General features: G+C 38.7%; 1 protein-coding gene across 1 annotated transcript; it reads left to right on the forward strand.

Moving 5' to 3' along the window:
* The first annotated feature begins 4,665 nt into the window (after positions 1-4,665).
* Positions 4,666-13,346, forward strand: gusb (glucuronidase, beta). Its single transcript, XM_080483601.1, has 12 exons — positions 4,666-4,958; positions 5,769-5,954; positions 6,031-6,212; positions 7,113-7,255; positions 7,629-7,816; positions 8,035-8,184; positions 8,287-8,465; positions 9,462-9,608; positions 10,466-10,550; positions 11,350-11,526; positions 11,625-11,760; positions 12,235-13,346. The coding sequence occupies exons 1-12, from the start codon at positions 4,743-4,745 to the stop codon at positions 12,384-12,386; spliced, it is 1,941 nt and encodes a 646-aa protein (XP_080339727.1). The 5' UTR covers positions 4,666-4,742; the 3' UTR covers positions 12,387-13,346.
* The last annotated feature ends 4,194 nt before the right edge of the window (positions 13,347-17,540 follow it).

Genomic DNA, 17,540 nt, shown 5'->3' on the forward strand with positions numbered 1-17,540 from the left:
AGGTTTATAGTCAGCGTTCTAAGCTGTTATATAATGCAGAGTTAGTTAAATGAATTGAAGCGCTGCTGCCGTTGCAGCTTTCTGCATTTTATTTTATATGTATGTGGCGCCTCTTGGTGTCACTTTTAGAGAGGTGCAGCTGCATGATGCTATGAAATCAGTAAATCAATTAAATTCCTGATCAATATCTAGAATAAAAAACACTGATTTCAATTTTGTGGTGAATAATCTCAACCAGAGTTTTTTTTAAACTTCAACATGCTGTTTTAACTAATAATCTGTTAGAAAAAAAGCTGTAAAACTAAATATTCTAATATTCATATGCCTTTTGTCATCTATTCTATTTGATCTTTTTTTCAGATTTTTCTGTTTGTTTTTAATTTCCTCAAATGAATTTGTAACGTCTGTTAACATCCATGTGATAAATGTGCAAAATACAATGAAATACCAAAACAAAAACAAACAAACAAACAAAAAACAGACCTTTTTTTTTTTGTCCTTTAGATTTTGTTGCAAGTAAAACTCAAACAAATGACTGAACTGAACGGTTGTTCTTTCTGTGACAAAGACATTGAAACACGTGAACATTTTTGTTTTTTCACCGTAATTTTGTGATTGTTTTTGGATAAACTTGCATCGCCGGTTGTTTTGCAAATTCGACCTAACAAGTACAACATTTCCTTTATTGGTGTACCTTGTTTAAAAACAATATCCAGTCATGATTTGGCCATTAACACCGTTTTAATTCCTGAAAAATTGTATTCACACAAAAATAGATATATACATACACATGCATACTCATAGACTCATATACATACATATCCATACACATACAGATAAAACAATTTCATAAAGCAAAATAATTATTCCACACTTCTGGACTACATCCATATATTCGAAAAGGAGTGAGAAGAAGTGTACAAACACTTATTTAATCCGACCCCTTTTCCATAAATCATTGTTTGATAATTTGATCATTTCCAGCTTCCTAATTATTTATATGATATTCAATTTGTGTTTATACATGTAAAATACATTAAAAGTGTATACAAATATACTAGCAATTTATATTTATCCATATAAATATATACTCACATATCCATATATCCATATATATACATATGGATTTGTTGGGTTTTTCTCCTTTCTCTGTTAAAAGCACCTAGAAATGACTGTGTTGTGTTTGGTGCTATACAAATAAAGTTGAAATTGAAAATATATACGCATACACCTACATTTACACGCACACATATACACATGCATAAATAAGTGAAATAATAAGAGATAAACCATAACCAATGTGTAACCTTAACTCTTGTGTATTTATTTTGCAGGTACTAAAGATCATTAATTTTGTCTTTTTCAGATTTAGTGATAGTTTGTTTCTATCAAGCCATATTTTTAATATTCTCATTTCTGTAGTAACATCTTCTAATAGTTTATCTAAATTATCACCAGAGCAGCGAAAATATTTGTATCATCTGCAAATAGGATTAACTTAAACAGCTTCGAAACTTTATAAATATCGTTTATATAGTGTATGAAAAGTTTTGGTCGTAACACTGACCCCTGGTGGACGCCACAAGCAATGTCCAAACATGCTGACCTGACATTACCCAACTTCACAAACTCTTGTCTCTGTCTTAAGTAGCTTGTAATCCATTTTAATGCAACACCTCTGTGCTTTTCTAAAAATGAATCCAATCTGTTGTTGCAGAGTTTTTCTCATATTTTGTAGAATTGCGGAAGTAGTGAGACAGGCCTGTAGTTTGTGAAGTGGTGTTTGTTCCCAGTTTTTTAAAGAGGTATTACCTTTGCTATTTTCATTTTATTTGGAAATGAACCCTTGTATGTTAATGGTTTTGAAATTCGACCAATTCCTTTTTTTACTAATATATCAATGTCATTCACATCAGTAGACTTTTTGTTTTTACATTCTTTAACAATATCGAGTATTTCTTTCTCGTCCACTGATTTAAGAAACATTGAGCAAGAATTTCCCTCGAGCAACCTTTCAGTTGGTCCTGGATTTGGGATTTATGCTGCTAAGTCAGGTACGACATTTACAAAGAAATTATAAAATGAATTCGCTATGTCCTCCATATTATCAAGTTCTTTATCTTTATCAATGAAATACCTAGGACACGTTGTTAGACTAGTGCTATTTCTTATACGACTGTTCAGTATATTCCATATTCCTTTAATATTGTTTTTGCTATCTTCAAGTATTTTCCTACAATGTTCTTTTTTTACTTTTCCTTATAACATGAGAATTTTTCTTTTTATAGGTATTTTGTAGTCCCTTTGTGATACATGGACAGTTACTGTATTTTGAATTTCTGTTATATTCTTTGGTTGGACAATATTATCGTATAGTGACCAAAAAGTTTCCAAGAATGTTTCATATGCACTATCAGAGTCTTTCTGTTGGTATATCATACCCCAGTTCTGTACCAGTAGGTGGTTCTTTAGTGCACTGATGGCTTCCTCTGTCCACATCGTTGTCATGAAATATTTTCAATTTGGATTGATCCTGTCCACTTGTTCCCTGAGTTGTGTGTTTATGGTGTGTTTTATAGCACAAACAATGTCCAAATATTCATCAATTCAAATCAAGATATAAAAAAATAGTATGGTCAAAATACCAGAAGGAGGAAATGGGCACTTGATTACTAATGGGTGTTACAAAGTGATGTATACTTTAATACTTTAATGGTCAGATCTAGCTAATGATGAAGTCTATTGTTGTTATTCCTATTATACTATTGCAGTTGTTATTATTGTTATTATTGTTATTGGTATCATTATTTTTTATCATTATGGTTGTTATTATTGTAAGAGGATATAACATGTAATTCAGTTAACAAGAAATAACTAAGTGATTATATTGTATTAGTAATATCTTACATTATCTAATAGACTATATGTCTTGGCTGTTTTTGTTGTTATTTTATTTTCTGTTTTATTTTAACAGTGTTATTGTAGCAGCCACATTATCATTATTATTTAAGTTTATGAACAGGGGTGGGAGTTAATAAGCTTGTCTTCTTCCCACTCCTTTTCGAACTAGAGTGTTGATATTATTTTTTCTTTTATTGTATTTTTTTCTGGCTTTTATGCCTGTGTTGTGTAGCTCGAAATAAATTTGGAAATTAATGGTCTCCAGTTGCAAACTGAGTTCTATCAGTGAGTGTCATGGTTGAGGATGTTCTTGCTGGTTACCTTATTGTCCAGCTCATGATGATCATTCACATTTGTCCAGGTCCACGATGTTTCTGATCACCAGCACCCGAGCTTCCTCAGGTGTTCCATTTAGTTTAATGAATATTTTACAGTTTAAAGTCCAAGTGTTCAGTATTTTGTTCTGCTTCTTTGGATATCGTGCTCTTCTGGCTATGTCTGCGTTGTTCTTGGTAAGGTGCTCGTTTATGAAGACGTTTGTTCCTTTTAATCAAAGTTACCAGGAGCCACAAAACATATTTATCCTTTAAAATCAGACGGACAAAGCTTCTAAAGCTTCATACAGACAGTAGTTCTGAAACATGTACAAAAACTGTATCCGTTATATTTATGAAGTTTCAATGAAAATTTAGGATGATAAACATTTCCAGACATTTTAGAATAGAATAGAATAGAATAGATGTATTGTATTAATCCCAGAGGGTAATTCCGTAAAGAATTGCTCGGCCCAGATTGTATAGAAAGAAAGTTAAATAACAAACTCGACAGGATAAAATTCAGATAAGTAATTTTAAATAATAATATGTACAAGGTTTAACAGTGACTAATATCAGCACAGAAAGGATGAAAATAACCAAAACACAGCAACACCATTTACAGAGAGGATTTACAGAGGCTTGTGGCCACAGGAAAGAAGGACATTTTAGCTATTTTATCGGTTTTATAAGCAGTTGGTTGCTCAAGAGTTCAAGAGTTCAAGCTTCCAAGAGATACGCTTGCATCAGACATATCAGTTTTCACTGTTGCGGATTACTGGAAAATTGTGAAAGGGCAAAGGTTATTGATGGCTTAGAAACTATGGTTGATTCACAGTGGGTTGTTAGCTCACCAAAACATTTTTTGGTGGAAGTGTAACTGGCTACCCTTTCCGTCAATCATTAAGTATTTTGAATTTATACATTTTTTTGGCATGTTTCTTTGTTGCCAAACTTTTTCGCCGTGTCAGGAAGTATTTCAGTGACGCACTCCTGTGTTGTCAAGCTGGAACAGCATGGTCGGTTGAACTGCAGGGTCTCCGGTTTTACGTTCATTCATTCATTCTCGAAGTTTGGCCGGTTGTTAATTATTTGTTTGTTCTTGTTAGAACGCATACGCTCCCAATGAAAGTCCTTGACGCTTTTTTGAAAATGACTCTTAAGTGTAAATTATAAAAAATAAAAATAAAAAGTATTAGAAAAAGTTTATTTGCCGTAGGTGTAATTTAGTGAAAGCTTCAGATAGCCGCGGGTTGCAGACAGCGGCTCCAGTCCCTTCTTTATTTTTTAAAAACTTTTATTGACTATATATTATCTTGTATTTTGTGACGCTTTTCTGTTGCCCAACAGAAGATGTGAAACAACGTGACTGTTCAAAATAAGAATAAAAACTTTACTCACAGTAGTGATGTTTACGACTGTCTGTGAACGCATTGCCTTCGGTCTGGTCACGTGGAACCGGTCATGTGACTGAAGTGATAAAACCCCAGTGTGTGTGGAGCAGTGGAGGCTGTGAAGTGGTCCAACATGTCTGTGGTGGACAAAGTCTGGATGTTCCGGGCTCTGTGGCTCTTCTCCGCGCTGGACGCGGTGCTGCTGCTGGATTCCGGCATGCTGTTCCCCCGGGAGTCCGCCTCCAGGGAGCGGAAGGAGATGGACGGCCTGTGGGTCTTCCGGGCGGACAAGTCCCCGAACCGGAACCGGGGTTTCGAGGAGGCCTGGTACAGACAGCGCCTGGCAGAGGTGAGCAGGACCGAGAGCTGCAGATAAAGCTGCTCTTTGTGTTTGTTCGAGCCGAGGAACGTTTAAAGATTGAGGTCAAGTACAGATTCCTGCAGTGGAAGTCTGAGCCAATAGGAAATGGAAAAATAAAAATAAATATCCACCTCTCCATAGATAATTTCAGTAATCCATAAACCAGGTAAAGAGCCACAACAATGTGCTTCATATAAACCAATATCTCTTTTAAATTCTGATTACAAACTATTAATAAAAATAATATCCGAAACACAAAATTATAACAATGCATTTTATTTGTATTGCACTTTACATTAGTGAATCTCAATGTGCTAAAAAAAAACAATATGAGCAAAAGCAACTATATAAAACACGTCAAATATCAGCTATAAAAAATCAATAGAAGCAAAAAGTATAAAACAGACTAGAACCTCTCATACCTCACAATATAAATACCGACCAAACGGGTTTCGTACTCAACAATATGAGAAGATTTCACAACATCATACTCTGACTACGCCAAAGAAAACTGGATCCGGTTTCTTGATGCTGAAAAGACCTTTGATTGTCTGGAATGACCTTACTTATCTAAACTTATCGAGAAATTAGATTTTTTTTCCCCCCATCAGTTTATCGATTTAATTGGATGTATGACTTTCACAAAGCAAAGATCACTGTTAAAGGAGTCACATCTTCCCAGCCTCTCGAGGCAACAGGTGACGCTGCACTCTTTGCCCCTCGCTGTTCACATTGGCTGACGCCATCAGGAGTAATGTTAAACACTTTATCACATTCTCCTTGTTTGTGTTTTTGCAGACGGGCCCCGTCATCGACATGCCCGTCCCCGCCAGCTACAATGACATCACACAGGACCCGACTCTGAGAGACTTCACCGGCTGGGTGTGGTACGAGCGGGAGGTGCAGGTGCCGTCGCGCTGGATCACAGACGAGGGAACAAGAGTGGTTCTCCGAGTGGGGAGCGCTCACTATTATTCAATAGTGGTGAGTGTCTCCGGGGGGTGTCTGTGAGGTCGCTGCTGGAGGATGGCTTGTTGATGTCTTCTGTCTTTTTTGTCAGTGGGTGAATGGGGCGCAGGTAACGGAGCACAACGGTGGCCATCTTCCGTTCGAGGCCGAGCTGAGCAGTTTATTTCGGAAAGACACGACAAACCCGTACAGGATCACCATGGCCGTCAACAACACCCTGACTCTGGAGACTCTTCCTCCGGGCTCCATTCATTACATGAAGGACACCTCCAGGTACACACTGTTCTCTTTTTTCAGTTGGACTGGACTGAACTGCGGGGAAATATGAACAAAAATCTGTTCTCACAACCAACAGAACTCAGAAAATCTTACATTTAATATCCCGATCAGTGCATACAGAACATGATGTTGATATTATATATAAATATTTATATTCATGATTATTTAGCTGCTGTTGTTCATTAAAGAGTCGGACAGGAAAGACGTCTGCTGCTCTCTGTCCTGCACTTTGGTGAAATCAGTCTACGACTCGGTCTGTTTCCTTGAGCGCCTCCAGGTGGCGCCGTTGGTCTGAATCATTGCTCGGTATAAAGTTTCCTGCATCCTCACCCTGGCATCCTCCTGGTGTGTTTCTGTCTCTAGAGCAGGAGTCTGCAGCCGCAAATTATTATTCACGTATTAAATGTCAACACAATGATATATTTGCCTCAGTATTATATAACGTGCAGTACTTTATAATGATAAATCAATTGGAATTCATTTGTATCGTGTGAAAAGAAAATTAATATTGATCATTAATGGAATCGTTTTGATATGTTTTGTTGAATTAAGGTGGGATTTAATTCTTCTTACTCCTTATAAGGCATGCATTCTTTATAAATGTTTTTTTTAATTATGTTCTTATCATTTACGTTTAAAATGTCTAAATCTTTGTGTTTTACCGTTGTAGTACATTATGAATCAAAAAGAAACTGCATTTAAACTCTATTCTAAATGCTTCTTTATTCGTTTTCTGTAACTTTTCCTTTACGCTTTATTTTTCTCTTCAGTTTTAGTCTCCTGCTTCAGTTAATGTTAGGATTGTAGAATATGTGAATCATGTGTCCTTCATAAATCCTTGCAGCACTTTATCCTCACTTGAATATCTGTTCATTGGGATGTGATGATCCACAGGTATCCCAGCGGCTTCTTTGTCCAGAGCACCTCCTTCGACTTCTTTAACTACGCCGGGATCCATCGGTCTGTGCTGCTGTACACGACTCCTCAGGCGTACGTGGACGACGTCACCGTGGTGACCGACTTTATGGATAGCACAGGTAAAAGACCACATCTGACCATTTTAAGTTGACATTCAATCACTGCAGAGACGACGTGTAGAGTGGATTTTAATTATGTCCTAGTTTGGGGGAAATTGTCCGCTGATAAAAAGTTTTTGAACATTAAAAATGCCACTAACATTGGTTTTTTTTTAGGATTTCAAGTTGAGTCTTTCACTTTGTTGACATATTTGAAGAAATAAACATATTTAAAGATATATTATACAGTATGGAACGTCAAGTAGAGTTTCCTGTTACCACGTCATTCCATTGCGTGTGACTTAGATGTTGCAGGGTAAACGGTTTGAGACCAAACGCTGTCTGGGGGGTTTCCTATGTTCATTAAAAGTTTTTATGTCCTTCATACTTCCAGGTCTCGTGACGTACAAAGTTTCAGTCCGAGGTACGACCACAGCCTCTCTGAAGGTCACACTGATTGATAAAGACGGCCACTGTGTGGCTTCTTCCAACAATTCGTCTGGAGTTCTCAAAGTGGCCGACGTGAAGCTGTGGTGGCCGTACCTGATGCATGAGAATCCCGGCTATCTTTACTCTCTGGAGGTATGACGAATTACAACTCTCATCCTGTGTTGTTTTGAAATTTGTTATAAAACTTTCACGCATGTTTCCGGTGCAGTACGAACGGCTATCATGTAAAAGTGGAGACTGAACATCCCATATATATAAAATTGTGAACAATCCAGTAAAATCCTACTTAAAATATCCACCGACGGAGACACAAGCAAAACATTTCTGACACTCGTTCTTCTAACGCCAAGGTTCGCCTGGCGGCTGCCGGTGACGGATCGACCGGGGACGTTTATACTTTACCAGTCGGCATCCGCACAGTCAGTGTAACCAGCACGCAGTTCCTCATCAACAACAAACCCTTCTATTTCCACGGAGTTAACAAGCATGAGGACTCTGATGTGAGTACCACAGAAATCTCAGTGTGCCACCTGGAGTGTCTGTTAAAAAAAGAAAATTGAGAAAAATACATCAACTTGATGAACCTGTTGCTCTTGTCGTAGATTCGGGGTAAAGGCTTTGACTGGCCTCTGATTGTCAAAGACTTTAACTTGATGAAGTGGATGGGGGCCAACTCGTTCCGCACGAGCCATTACCCCTACGCCGAGGAGATTCTGCAGATGTGTGACCGCCATGGCATCGTGGTGATCGACGAGTGTCCCGGCGTGGGCATCAAGGACATGTAAGGGCGTTTGCTCGTCGAGAGCAGTGGTTCTCAACCTCTGGCCAGAATTTCCTTCATCAGCCGAGCTTGAATGAAAGTCGCAATCGAGAAAGTAAAACTACTCAATTTTAAAATCATGTAATTCGGTATTTCTTCAAAATGTCAGTTTTTGTAAGCGCATGATTTCGAGAATATGTTCAGCAATGGATGCAAATTAACCAACTTTCACTCACCATAACATTTAATTATTTAAATCAGGGGTGACAAATATGTGGGACTGAATGTGCCAAAATTAAATAAGTAAATACAGCATTGAATAATTAATTAAATGTGTCATTAATTTATTAAAATTGGAATTAAATATATAAATGTGTCATTAGATAATTAATTAAATAGTGAAATGTTTTTTTTTACATAAAACAAATTCATATTTTATTTATTGACACATGATACATATAATTCCAATTTTAAGTAATTAATGACCAATTTAATTATCTAATTGTGTATTCATTTATTTAATTTTGGCACATTTAAGTAATGAAAAAAAAAAATTGTGAAATAATTATATATGTATAAAAACATCAATTAATTGCTATTTTAATTCATTGACGCATTTATATATTCCAATTTTAATAAATTAATGACTTTTAATTAATTTAACGGTGTATTTATTTAATTTTGGCACATTCAGTCCTCAATAGTCAAACACATTTTAGTGCATGTTCCACATGCAGCCCCGTTTAATCTTTAATGGGCTGAACAAGTAAGAAAATGTCATAATAACCTTTTACTTTTAAACTTTGTCGTGGTGCACAGTATACGTGATGAAAATGTTTATATTTTCATAAAACCAAGCAATCACCAAAGAAAATTACTACAATCTCAACAAATATGGTTGCGTACAAAATGAGTTCACTCAGTCGGATTGTTTGCATCCAGTGTTTTTGTTTGTGCGTGTGTGTTCGTGCGTCAATAGCGTCAGTTCCAGCTCGGTGTGACTCGTTTTCTTTCCAGCCAAAGCTTCGGGAATGCTTCTCTGAAACACCACCTGGAAGTGATGGACGAACTCGTGCGCCGAGACAAAAACCACCCGTCCGTGGTCATGTGGTCGGTGGCCAATGAGCCGGCCGCCGAGATGCCACCCGCTGAGTTTTATTTCAAGTAAGTGTGGACGACGCGCTTCCACCGTGCAAGTCATGGAATAACTAACAGCTCAGGAAATCATCATCATCACTGCAGAAGAAAACATCAGTCACCTTTTAAAAAGGCACTTATTATTTATATGTGGCAAGATGTTTGGAGTGCATCAGCCACTGATAATATTCAAATCAATGTTATTTGTAAACTGTACACACAAAAAAATGACACGCCATCTATCGCACCTGATTTCTGTGCACATGATTACGCCGATTTTCCTGATCTTAAAGTGAGTCGGAGCTTTTTGGTCAAAGTAAAACAGCCTTGTTTGAGTCGTTATGACAGATTTGAAGTTCTGTGTTTTACAACAGTGTGATAATGCAGCATATGAATGCAAATAACTTATTTTCAGTAAGTTATTAGTAAGCATTTTGATCCCAGTGTCAGGTGAAATTACTCCTTAAAAAAAATAAAATGCATCCATATTGATGGCAATTAAAGACCTTTTCATTAAATTAGCTGCAATAATGAACATTTCCCTGTCACCGTGTGACCGTCTGGTAGTGAGGAAGACATTTATGCTCGGTGATTAAAGTTGCTCCTCCCTGATCGATACTTTCACTCTGACATGACTAATGCACGAGAAGTACTCGGGGGGGGGGGGGGGGCTCTGGAATAACCTGAAGCATTAAAGACGAGCTGCTACACCCACCAGGATAACGGGACACGCTGCACCCGTGAGTGTGCATGCGTCGTCGCCCTGAGGTGGAGTCAAACTGCAGCAGCTGAGATTGAACTTCCAGCACGACACAATGTAATGGGAAACCATCGGTAATGTGTGGACTAAGCTCTCTGGCACCCGTTGTCATATTTTCTAACAGGACGTTGATAAAGCACACCAAAGATCTGGACCCGACTCGGCCCGTCACATATATCACAGCGAGCGACTACGCCAGGGACAAAGGGGTGAGTCCTAAAAGAACCACGCTGGACCCGATGACCAGTTCTTTTAGTTTCTCCACACGCTTCAGACGTGTGGAGAAAAAAAAAATATATTTAATATATATATATATATATATATATATATATATATATATATATATATATAACTTTATTTTTTTTTAGCCCAAACCATGCTGGGAAATGTCGTCGTCTCCCAGACACCTGAATATCTTTGCTGTAAAATATGAAGAAACCAACCGCTCCTCCAGCTACCCGTGTTTATTTCAAGAAATTATGGACATTTTCATGTTTGAACTGAAAGACGGTGTTACTTGACCTAATTGCGTTTCCTGTTTTGGAATCTGAAGCTTTCGTTGACTCGGGAGTCGAACTACATTGTTGACATGCCTGAACGTTTCTTTGCACATTCCTGTGCAGTGAGAAATATCCTTCAGAGCGCCGTCGGGTATTTGAAGGCACAAACTGATTTTCTGGTTTGATGAGACCAAAATGAAGATTTTTTTTTTTTTGGTGGCGGCGGGGGGGGCATTCCTCTCTGAAGCATGGTGGAGGCAGCATCATGCAGTGAGGATCATGCTGCGCAACATGTTTCTGCAGGTTGAACGTTCAGGAAATTTACAAAATATTTGAAAATGCCTGTGAATAACCCGATTCAGAACATTTTTGACAATGTGTGGAAAAACCTTTAAGGCGATGGCTACTGATGTGTGTGTTCGTGTTTTAAACTCTTCGACAGGCTACTTCTACAAACTCAACATTTTTGAGATTCTTGTCAGTAAGTCTGCCTTCATCTCGTCTCCAGGCTCCCTATGTGGATGTAATCTGTGCAAATAGTTACTTCTCCTGGTACCACGATCCCGGCCACCTGGAGGTCATCCAGCTCCAGCTCAACACGCAGTTTGAGAACTGGCACGCCAAGTACAAGAAGCCCATCATCCAGAGCGAATATGGAGCAGACACGGTGCCGGGGTTCCATAGTGTAAGCGCCCACACACACACACACACACACACTACCTAACTGTACTGCGCCAGCTGTCACATTAAGTGATTTTTCAATGAGTAACTCTCGTCGTTCAGGATCCGCCGGTGATGTTTTCTGAGGAGTACCAGAGCGAAGTCCTGCGGAACTACCACAGCGTGTTCGACCAGAAGAGGAAGCAGTACGTCGTCGGAGAACTCATCTGGAACTTTGCAGACTTCATGACTGCACAAGGTAGCGACTGCGTCCTGAGAGAATCGCAAAGGCCCCTCGGCAAACGGCGGTTTTTTTTAAAGAAATTTTAAACGTAGGACTTATTTGCCTCTCGTCTCGTGTTTTTGTGGCGTGAATCACATCAAAACCGTAAAGTTGACATTTCTGGAAGAGGCCGTGCCGTGGATGACATTCAAAGTCTTTATCAATGGGCACTGCTTCAGAGAATATTGAACCTTTTGATGTTGAAAATGAATCAAAACTCCTTCTTTTCCTTGGGGCATCATCGCTGTCGCACATGACTGTGACTGTAGTGCGTCTTGGCGAACAAACAGAAATTTGCCACTTATCAAAACCGAATATTAGATTTGTGACTTGGAAGAAGATCAGACTAGATTCGTTCAGGCGAATTGTCCAAAAGGGTTCGGAAGGTTTATTTCAGGACGTCGCAGGTTCCTAACACGAGTGACGGTTTCCTCTCTAACCCCTCTGCAGGCATCGCTCGTGTGATGGGCAACAAGAAGGGCGTTTTCACCCGACAGCGGCAGCCCAAAGCCTCGGCGTTCATCCTGAAGGAGAGGTACTGGAGGCTGGCTAACGAAACGGGAACCCTTCCTCCGTGGGTCAAGTACCCCTGTTCACTGTGACGCACACAGAAAAAAAAAAAAAACTACGCTGGGAGTGTTTTATTCACACACAAGGTCAAATCTTCAGCTGTGTGAATGCAAGTATCAACACTATGATACATTCCTGCCATTAAGGAGCTTAAAGTGCCTCAACAATCATTTCAAATTGAATAATAATCACAACGTCATGTCATAAGGTCACATGCAAGTTTTCTTTGCTTTTGTTTTTTAATTTTAATTTAGGTAAATGAGCAAGTCGAAAAGAAAACAAACATCACTTTAGAGATGTTATGAAGATGTAAAGTTGCCACATCAGACGTTTCTTCCCAAAATGGCTCCAAATATCTCATTTGAAGACATTTTGGTATTTCAGCGTTTGTTTTTGGATGTTTTAGCTTCACCGCACAGAAAGACTCGCACACACTAATTTTATCTTTTTAAACAAAGATTCTATAAATTAGCATGAATTTCAATAAACAAAAACACATGGAACAAAATGAACCAAGGGGAGTGATCCATGTCATTATAATTATTATAATTAATCAGCAGGAATTTTAACATTAGTTTGTATTCTGTTAAAACTTGCAGTTATTAGGCAAACTTGAACCTTTATAATGTCGCATTCTGTGTCCAATGGTTAAACTTTAGAGTGTGAAAGAATGAATTAAATCTTTTAGTTTAGTTCATATACTCAATATTCAGCGTGCTGCGTTTCAATATATGGGAACGGTTTGCTCATCAACTTGGGGAGCAAAGTTTTCACTCTTGCTGGACTGTTGATTTAAAGCAGGTTGGTGAAGGAAGTTTGAGGATTTGATCTTTAATTTTCAAATGATTTATTTCTTTTCTACACGTCGTCTCATGTAAATGTGAATTTCACAGCTGAATGTTATCAGAAAAGCTTTATTTTTATAAATGGAAATCTACATCTTTTGTTGCGATGTGTCCCGATTGAAATCATTAAAGATGATTTGCAAACTTTTTGAATCTCAGGGTGGATTTCTGAACATCGAGTATCTCTGTGCCCTCATCCCAAAGCATGGAATCTTATATTTTAGTCTGAATGTTTTAAATGTGCTTAAAAGAAAAGGCCAACTTGTTTTTGAAGAAATGGTTCTTATTTTAATGTTAAGTAACTCCCCTCGTGTGGTTTCCATAATAATAATCCAGCTGATCCTAACTTGTGGTCTGGACAAAAAAAAAAAAGATAACGGCTGAGACTTTAACCGCTCTGACGTTTTCTAAATTAAATTTTCACAAAACGATAAGAGGCTTTGGGTTTATTTATTTTTTTCATGCTGGAGGTGTGTCCAGTAAACTTGGTGTGATTTTATGAAGGAGATCAGAGGGGCTGTGCAGGATTTCTCAGTCATTTATACTCGATATAAATGTTGAATGATAAGATTGTAACACTGCAGCAGCGGTGGAAATCTCATTTTGAGGGTTTTCTTCTGTTTATACATCCCTAAATGCCAAAGCTTATTGTCTGCAAAGCTTATCGCCTACATCCCTGTGCTCTACACGAAATTAAAGTGTGAGTCAAACCTAACAATGCATACATGTTTTAAAAAAATATTTTTGCAAAACCAAACAATTAGTACTGAAAATTGCTGCAATTTCAACATAAGGACAATTTTAATGATACATTCAGGTGAAAAATGCAGTGAAATGTCCCCCCAAAAAATTCTAAATGGTTTGCATTTGGTAGCATCACTTGAGTCTTAGTGTTGCATCCGTTACTCTTAAGGAAAGCGTTTAAGTCGGTGTCTGTAAATAAGCAGTGAACTGGTAAGATCTGCTCAACACACTGAACTCAGTCCAGCTGGAAGAGACGTGCAGGTGGTTTCAGAGGGAATGTTTTAATGGTAGATCATTTCCACATGACAGTGACACAATTAAAAAATGTTCTCACGTCAACCTTTTCCACAGTTGTCCCTTCAAAGTGAGCTGGATTTCCACACATTTCTCTCCCTCCTACCACTCCGTGTAACACTTTCCATGTAAGAAAATACAGCATTTCAAAACATATTTGGCAACACAGAAGCAAACCCACAAAGATTTCCTCCACAAAGAAAACAATTGAATGAACGTTGTATGCTGACACGTGGACTCCGAGCCCTCCAACCCCTCAACTTTTTAAATTTATTTTTTTTTATTTTTATTTTTTTTTAATTTTTACTAAAATAACCCAGAGTGTTAACAGTCTATACAGCTAAAGGGCATAATTAATGATGAAAACATTACAATCTTATCATTGGAACAGTGTTTTCCTAGCTAACAAACATGTCCTCGCTAGACAAATAAAGATGATAATTAGTGGAGTTGAGGAAAGAAACGGATAAACGGAGCGGCCGTTGATTCGACGGGGCATTTCAGTCTGGCATTCTTCCGAATGGATCTTTGCACTCATACTGGACATCAGATCTTTGGGAATCATCAATTTCATCGGGTTGCACCTTAAGGAAGGCAAGCAAAAGTGCCTGTTGCAGTTACCATTCTTTTATTTCTATTTAAATTTTTTTTTCATACAAGGCTGTTGCTCGTCTTTGGCTCGAGGCCGAGTGATCAAACAGAAGGCACTTTCGTTGGCGTTGGTGATGCGACTTAACATGGCAGTTTTACCTCGGGGGGGGGGGGGGGGCTAAATGAATATTCATGAGGATGCGGTATTCGATCAGTTTTGACGCCCTCACTACCACATCCCAGTAGCCTCTCACTTTTTAAAAGTAGCGGGCCAAAACACGACCGTATGAATCCGAATGACGAGCGCTCATCAGTTTTTACGTCGGTACTCGAACTGGCCAAACAAATGATCCGGCGACTCCTCGTCTGAGAAAGGAAAAAAAAAAGAGGAGAAACAGTGTGGAGGCTGGTGGTCTCATTCTGAGATTTAAAAAAAAAAAAAAAAAAAGCTGACGTAAGGCTGACCTGGTTGGACTGACGACTTCCGAAACATGAAGTTTCTTAAAGGACTGGGTCTATTTTTATTTTCATGTTTGAAAGATGTTGGCATCAAAGAATCATTTAAATGACAAAACAATATAAGTGCTTAATTCTTTGAGCGCAGTTCCCAAAATGTTATAATTTTTGGTTCCATTGTTTTAAAAAAAAAAAAAAAAAGAAAGAAAATTAGTGTTTAGTGTCAATCTCAGACTGTGTGATTTCTACATTTTACATTTCAAAACCCAAAGATTGATTTCACTTCGTGGCAGCCACAGATTCACTTTGTTTTGTTTTTTTTAAATGGAAAAGATCATCAATGATCTAAGACACACAAGTCTGTTGCTTTCAGATCCACCCCTTTTTTTTATATATATATATATAAACTGAGATACATAGGATGTTAAAGTACATTTAAGAGTACATTTTCTTAGCTTTAAGGCTCAACATTTTTCATTATTGGTGGAGCCCACCGCACAGGATTAAGTGATAACCATCGTATAGAGAGAAGAATGTCTGGCTGCTCTGCTGGGAACAAAACTAGAACGACGACACGTTTGGAGGGCAGTCGGAGCGTGCACAAACAGAAGGAATTCAACTTAAAAAAAGGGGGTGGGGGTGGATTTCCACGTGATTTCCTCATCACTGATACTAGAACCAGCCTCGATTAAAAAAGGAGCACCTGAGGTCGACTAAAAGGTGAATGGAAACTTAACTATATGTCACATTGTTAGATTTTACTGTTACGGGTCTTCACACAGAGATCATCCGACGGCCTTCGTACGCTTTAAAGCCCGAGGAGAGAGTACCGTGTATCTCTCAAGTACTTTGAACAGTGAATTCTGGACTAACCAGATTGATCTGTGCCCCCAAACCCAAAACCCTCCCCATCCCCGCCGCATGCCAGATTGAACCAATCAGCGACCAGCATCGGATCAAAAATAAATAAAAGAACCCACAGACTCCACATATGGCTTAACACACATTTTAGTTTTCTCACATCTCCGCGGCGCTTCTGCTTGCGACACGTTACCACGCCTTTGTTCACATTCCCGCAAATGAACCGTAACTCAGCTTGGTAAGATCACCGTCACCGTTCAGTTGACATCACATGTATACGGAGAAAACAAACAAACAAAAAAAAAAAGTCAGGTGAAAATGAAACGAGAGAAGAAACGCCTCTGCAGACAATCACAGTGTAGCAGCCTTTTGCTACCTCATGAGACTTTTTAAAAAAAAAAAAAAAGAAGAAGAAAGGAGAAACACTTTACTGGTATATTACAAAGAGAAAAATAAATTGGATCATAAAAATAAAGCCTTGGACCTGTGACACAAAAAAAAAAAAAAAAAGGGGGGGAGAAAATTGATGTTAATGACATTACTCTCTCACACACCCAAAATGTAAAAAAAAAAAAAAAAAAAACAAGAATAGAAATTCACCTTAACACTCCTTTAGGCACATAAGTCTTTATGGATCCCACATGTGTGGCGGTCAGGAATGCTTTTTCACACAACCAGGAAAATGAAAGCGACGGCGCCTCGATGTGGTGAAAAGAACCTGCAGTTCAGTTTCTGTGGCCTCGGATGAAACGATCAAATCCGCCTGACCTCCCCGGAGCGCCTCGTCCTCCTCGTCCCACCGGACCGTGACCTTGATCAGATTTTGTTTTTTGCTCCAGAATCAATTTTTTCTTTCTTCTTTCCCCGTTTTTTTTTTTTTTTTTCAAACCATTTTCAATTTTATCCTTTCAAAAAGGTTTTTGTGTCGACACTACATCACGATCTAGCCTGGAATATTGCTCAGCAGCTATTTACAGAATTGCAAAACAAACGCTCTCGACTGATCTACACGCCTCGTCCTCGTCTCCTCGCGCCGCCCCGTGTTGAAGTTTTAGTGGTCCTCTTCAAAACAACAAAAAAGAAAAAGTTAAACCTCCTACGAAGTGTAAACATGAAGGAAAAAACATCTACCGTTTATGAATGTTAATCGTTCTGCCGCCCTCTTCCCCGCCACGCCACCTACCGGCTGCACGACGCCCTACCGAGTGTTCTTGTCGAATTTTGGGAGCCGCCATTGGGCTCAGAGTGTTTTAGTGCAGAGTCGCTGTGCAGTAACCGGAGCTGGAGGACCATTTCAAGTCGACCGCTTCAAAATGTCCCGTCTTCTCCTCCGTTCTGGATCCTCTTTGTTCAAATGAGAGCTGTCCTGTCCGTCGTTGCGTTTGTGTGGTCTTC

This window comes from Lipophrys pholis, assembly GCF_963383615.2.
Source record: "Lipophrys pholis genome assembly, chromosome: 16".
NCBI classification, from domain to species: domain Eukaryota; kingdom Metazoa; phylum Chordata; class Actinopteri; order Blenniiformes; family Blenniidae; genus Lipophrys; species Lipophrys pholis.

What these genes read in the sequence shown, in the direction of transcription:
- gusb (XM_080483601.1), top strand. Translation starts at nt 4,743, where the DNA reads ATGTCTGTGGTGGACAAAGTCTGGATGTTCCGGGCTCTGTGGCTCTTC. An exon ending in GCTATCTTTACTCTCTGGAG is followed by an intron (nt 7,817 to 8,034) that starts GTATGACGAATT and finishes TCTAACGCCAAG; the next exon opens with GTTCGCCTGGCGGCTGCCGG. An exon ending in ACTACGCCAGGGACAAAGGG is followed by an intron (nt 10,551 to 11,349) that starts GTGAGTCCTAAA and finishes TCTCGTCTCCAG; the next exon opens with GCTCCCTATGTGGATGTAAT.